The sequence below is a fragment of the Rattus rattus genome, chromosome 6 (genome assembly GCF_011064425.1).
Source record: "Rattus rattus isolate New Zealand chromosome 6, Rrattus_CSIRO_v1, whole genome shotgun sequence".
NCBI lineage: Eukaryota > Metazoa > Chordata > Mammalia > Rodentia > Muridae > Rattus > Rattus rattus.
The window spans coordinates 98,695,515-98,699,042 of record NC_046159.1 but is presented as its reverse complement, the minus strand read 5'-3'; the positions used below and the strand labels follow the sequence as shown (position 1 = coordinate 98,699,042).

The following is a 3,528-nucleotide window of genomic DNA, read 5'->3' as shown; positions in this document are numbered from 1 at the left end:
TAAAATGTAAATGTATTGTTATAAGAGCAACGTAATTGTAAAATTCTTTCAAGTGAATACAACTTTAACAAATTCTATTTACTGGTTACAGAAAAGCTCTTCTAATACTATGAGCTGTTATGGTGGTAACATGAAGCCATAATGTAAGAACTGAGTCTACCAAGGGATGATGTCACAGGAAGGTTACTGATACAGCAAAAAGACACCACATCCTTTGCTGCTCCAGTGGAGCCATGGATGCACAGCTTGTCTGCTGTGTAGCACTTTGCCTCCTGGGGGCAGGTGAGATCTAAGCTTGCAAAATAGATTCAAACACACCCAAATAATTTTCTTGCCAACGTCTCTCCGGGCCAGTGTTCATGCTTTGTCTTGAATTTTCTTCCAGGCTCTTTTGATGCTGCCATTATTCAGATGCCAAGACATTTGATCAAAATGAAAGGGCAGCAAGTAGAGATGAACTGTAACCCTGAAAAGGATCACACTGCTGTTTTCTGGTATCAGCAAAAACAGAGCAAAGAGTTAAAGTTCCTGATTTACTTTCAGAATCAACGGCCTGTCGATCAAATAGACATGGTCAAGGAGAGATTCTCAGCTGAGTGGCCCTCGAACTCACGCTGTAGCCTGAAAATCAGTACTTCTGAAGTAGAAGACTCCGCACTGTACCTGTGCTCCAGCAGTCAATCCACAGCACTGAAATGTACGCTCCCCTCTGTGCACAAACTCACCGGGGAGTCACTTAGGGAGCAGGTGATGTTGGAAGTAAGGGAAATTAACTGGCCTCAGTGCAAACCACAACAGACTTCACACAGGAGAACAGCACACCCAGACCAAGTCAGGAAAAGCTGCTCTTCCTTCTCCTCTTTTCTCCTTTCTCTCTTTTGGTGTGTTTTTCTTTTTCTTTTTTTCTTTTTTTTTTTTGTTCTTTTTTTTCGGAGCTGGGGACCGAACCCAGGGCCTTGCGCTTCCTAGGCAAGCGCTCTACCACTGAGCTAAATCCCCAACCCCTTGTTGTGTTTTTCTGACCCTGTATGCCATGGTCTTGCTTTCACGTGGTCCTCACGGTAAGAATCAGATGGTTACCAGTATCATAAAGTTACTTGGCATCAGTTTGCACACTGATAAGTTTGGTTCGTTCTGAACTTATATTTTAAGAGAAAATGGGTTTATAATGATATCCCTTGTTTTCTTGGTGAACATTCAAGTCTACACACATCTGACGTATCTTAATCATATATTACAATACTGCTGTTTGTCACTCAACTTTAGTGAAATACTTCATGTTTCTGTGTGCTCATATAATCTGCCTCTTCTAAATGAAAGAATACATTTAAAATCTACTTTTTCCAGAAAGGAAATAAATTGTTCACAGTTTCCTTATAGCTTTGTAACCCCTGCTCATAGCACTTTGTAGACAATTACAATAACTTTATAATATTGCGTGTCCTGGCATATGAGAGTTGAAATATGAAATGTTCTATTGTTTTATTTTACGTATCTGCATACTACCAAAGAATTACTCACAATTAATGTGTGTTTCAACCCCCCACCACCATGAAGCACACAAACCTCTCTCTCATATCCTCGTCTCTTCCACTGATATTGTCCAGTGACCAGATAAAGCCATTTTTTACACGGCCAGTAGCTTCACCATATTCCAAAATCTCATGTTGTTCTATCTAGAGACAACATCAATTCTATGAAAGGGTTGCAGACAAAGACTTAATAATAAATACATAATGTCAATAATGTATTAGGGAATATTAATGGAAAAGATTTTGGTCAATAAATATGTGGAGAGATGAGAGAGAGAGAGAGAGAAAGAGAGAGAGAGAGAGAGAGAGAGAGAGAGAGAACTGCTGTACTGCTGTGGTGGTTTGAACCTGTAATGACAACAGTCGATGTCTGAGAGAAAGACTCACTAATATATCAAGAAAATAGAAAGGAGACTTGTTGGGAATAAAAGAAAGTTCATTGGGAAGGGAAGAAAATTAGTGGAGACAATAGTAAGAATATAATCAAGGTAATATATGAATGTATAATGAGCATGTATATAACACAATTGTAAAAGAATAAAATACAGAACTGTAAACATTGTCTAGTGGTAGTATATCTTAATCTGATAGCCCTATGATTTTATATTTATACAAATGCATTGACTTTGTTAGTAAAATACACATAAACTGTCTCTGAATGAATAGTCAGTGAGCTATCTCTACAAAGGTGAAGAAGAGTTTGCTTTCTGATACTAAGAACTTTCTCATTCTCGCTAGTCACAGAAAGCAGTAATATAGTAGTGAAGTCTGCAAAAGATCACGTCACAGGAAGGCTGCAGATAACACACGAAAACACTGCCTCCTCTGCTGCCCTGGTGTGATCATGGGTACAAGGCTGCTCTGCTGTGTAGCATTTTGTCTGCTTGGGGCAGGTGAGTACTGAGTCAAAAGGGAAAAGAATGGTCCTCACACTCCAAACTACAGTTCCCAACATTTTTCCTTCTCAGAGTCTCTCCTGAGCTGTTCTCATTTTCTGTTTCACCCTCTTCTAGGTTCCTTTGTTGCTGAAGTAACCCAGACTCCAAGATACCTGGTCAAAGAGAAAGGACAGAAAGTAAATATGAGCTGTAGTCCTGAAAAGGCCCATACTGCCTTTTACTGGTATCAACAGAACCAGAAAAAAGAACTTACATTTTTGATTAATTTTCGAAAGGTAGACATTATTGACCAAACAGACTTGGTCAAGAAGAGATTCTCAGCTCAGTGTGTCCCAGGCTTACACTGCACCCTGGAGATCCCATCCTCTGAAGAAGGAGACTCAGCATTGTACTTCTGTGCCAGTAGTCTGTACACAGCACTGAAATGTACATCCCCCTCTGTGCATAAACTGGTGTGGACACAACTCAGGAAGTGGGTGATGCCAGAAACTGGAGGACAGTAACAGAAATTTACAAGATCTGGCATCAACCACAGCAGATTTCACCCTGGGTTGGAGGGTATTTAGAGGCACACGAGCAACAGGCCAGGTCTGAGAGAGCTGCTCTTCATACCACATTCCTCTCCTCTTTGGCTTGCCTCATGTTTGTCTGTACTTATCCATCATCACTCTCCCTTCACACAGAGCTCATGACTGAAATAAGAAAGTCATTACAGATCACAACTTCTATCGACATCCTTCCAGAACACTGATGTTCTTAAATATCAATTTTTGAGATTCAGTTTTTCAAAAATATTTAAGTGTGTGTATGCGTATGTACACACATGTGAGGATGCCTACACATGTGCATATTTGACTGGAGATGCCCATGGAGTTAAGAAAAGGGAATGTATCTTGGAACTTGTGTTATAGACAATTGTCAGCCATTGGATTAAGTGCTGGGCTCTGAATTGCTGTCATCTCCTAGAGCCAGATGCCCTAACTGCTGACCATCTTTCTAGCTTCCTGATTTTGTGTTTAAATCTTAAGAGAATGAAACAAATTTTGTTGGTATAGTAATTGTTTTCTTGAAGAGAACCCTAGTTTAGCCACATTTGG

At 40.0% G+C, this 3,528-nt stretch overlaps 2 gene segments (V, D, J or C); both read left to right on the top strand.

Moving 5' to 3' along the window:
* Positions 1-233: 233 nt before the first annotated feature.
* Positions 234-2,374, top strand: LOC116904398. The segment is given in 3 exon segments: positions 234-282; positions 386-697; positions 2,271-2,374. Coding segments are annotated over 3 exon segments (465 nt in total).
* Positions 2,375-2,376: 2 nt separating this feature from the next.
* LOC116904397 lies at positions 2,377-2,934 on the top strand. The segment is given in 2 exon segments: positions 2,377-2,425; positions 2,546-2,934. Coding segments are annotated over 2 exon segments (438 nt in total).
* Positions 2,935-3,528: the final 594 nt, after the last annotated feature.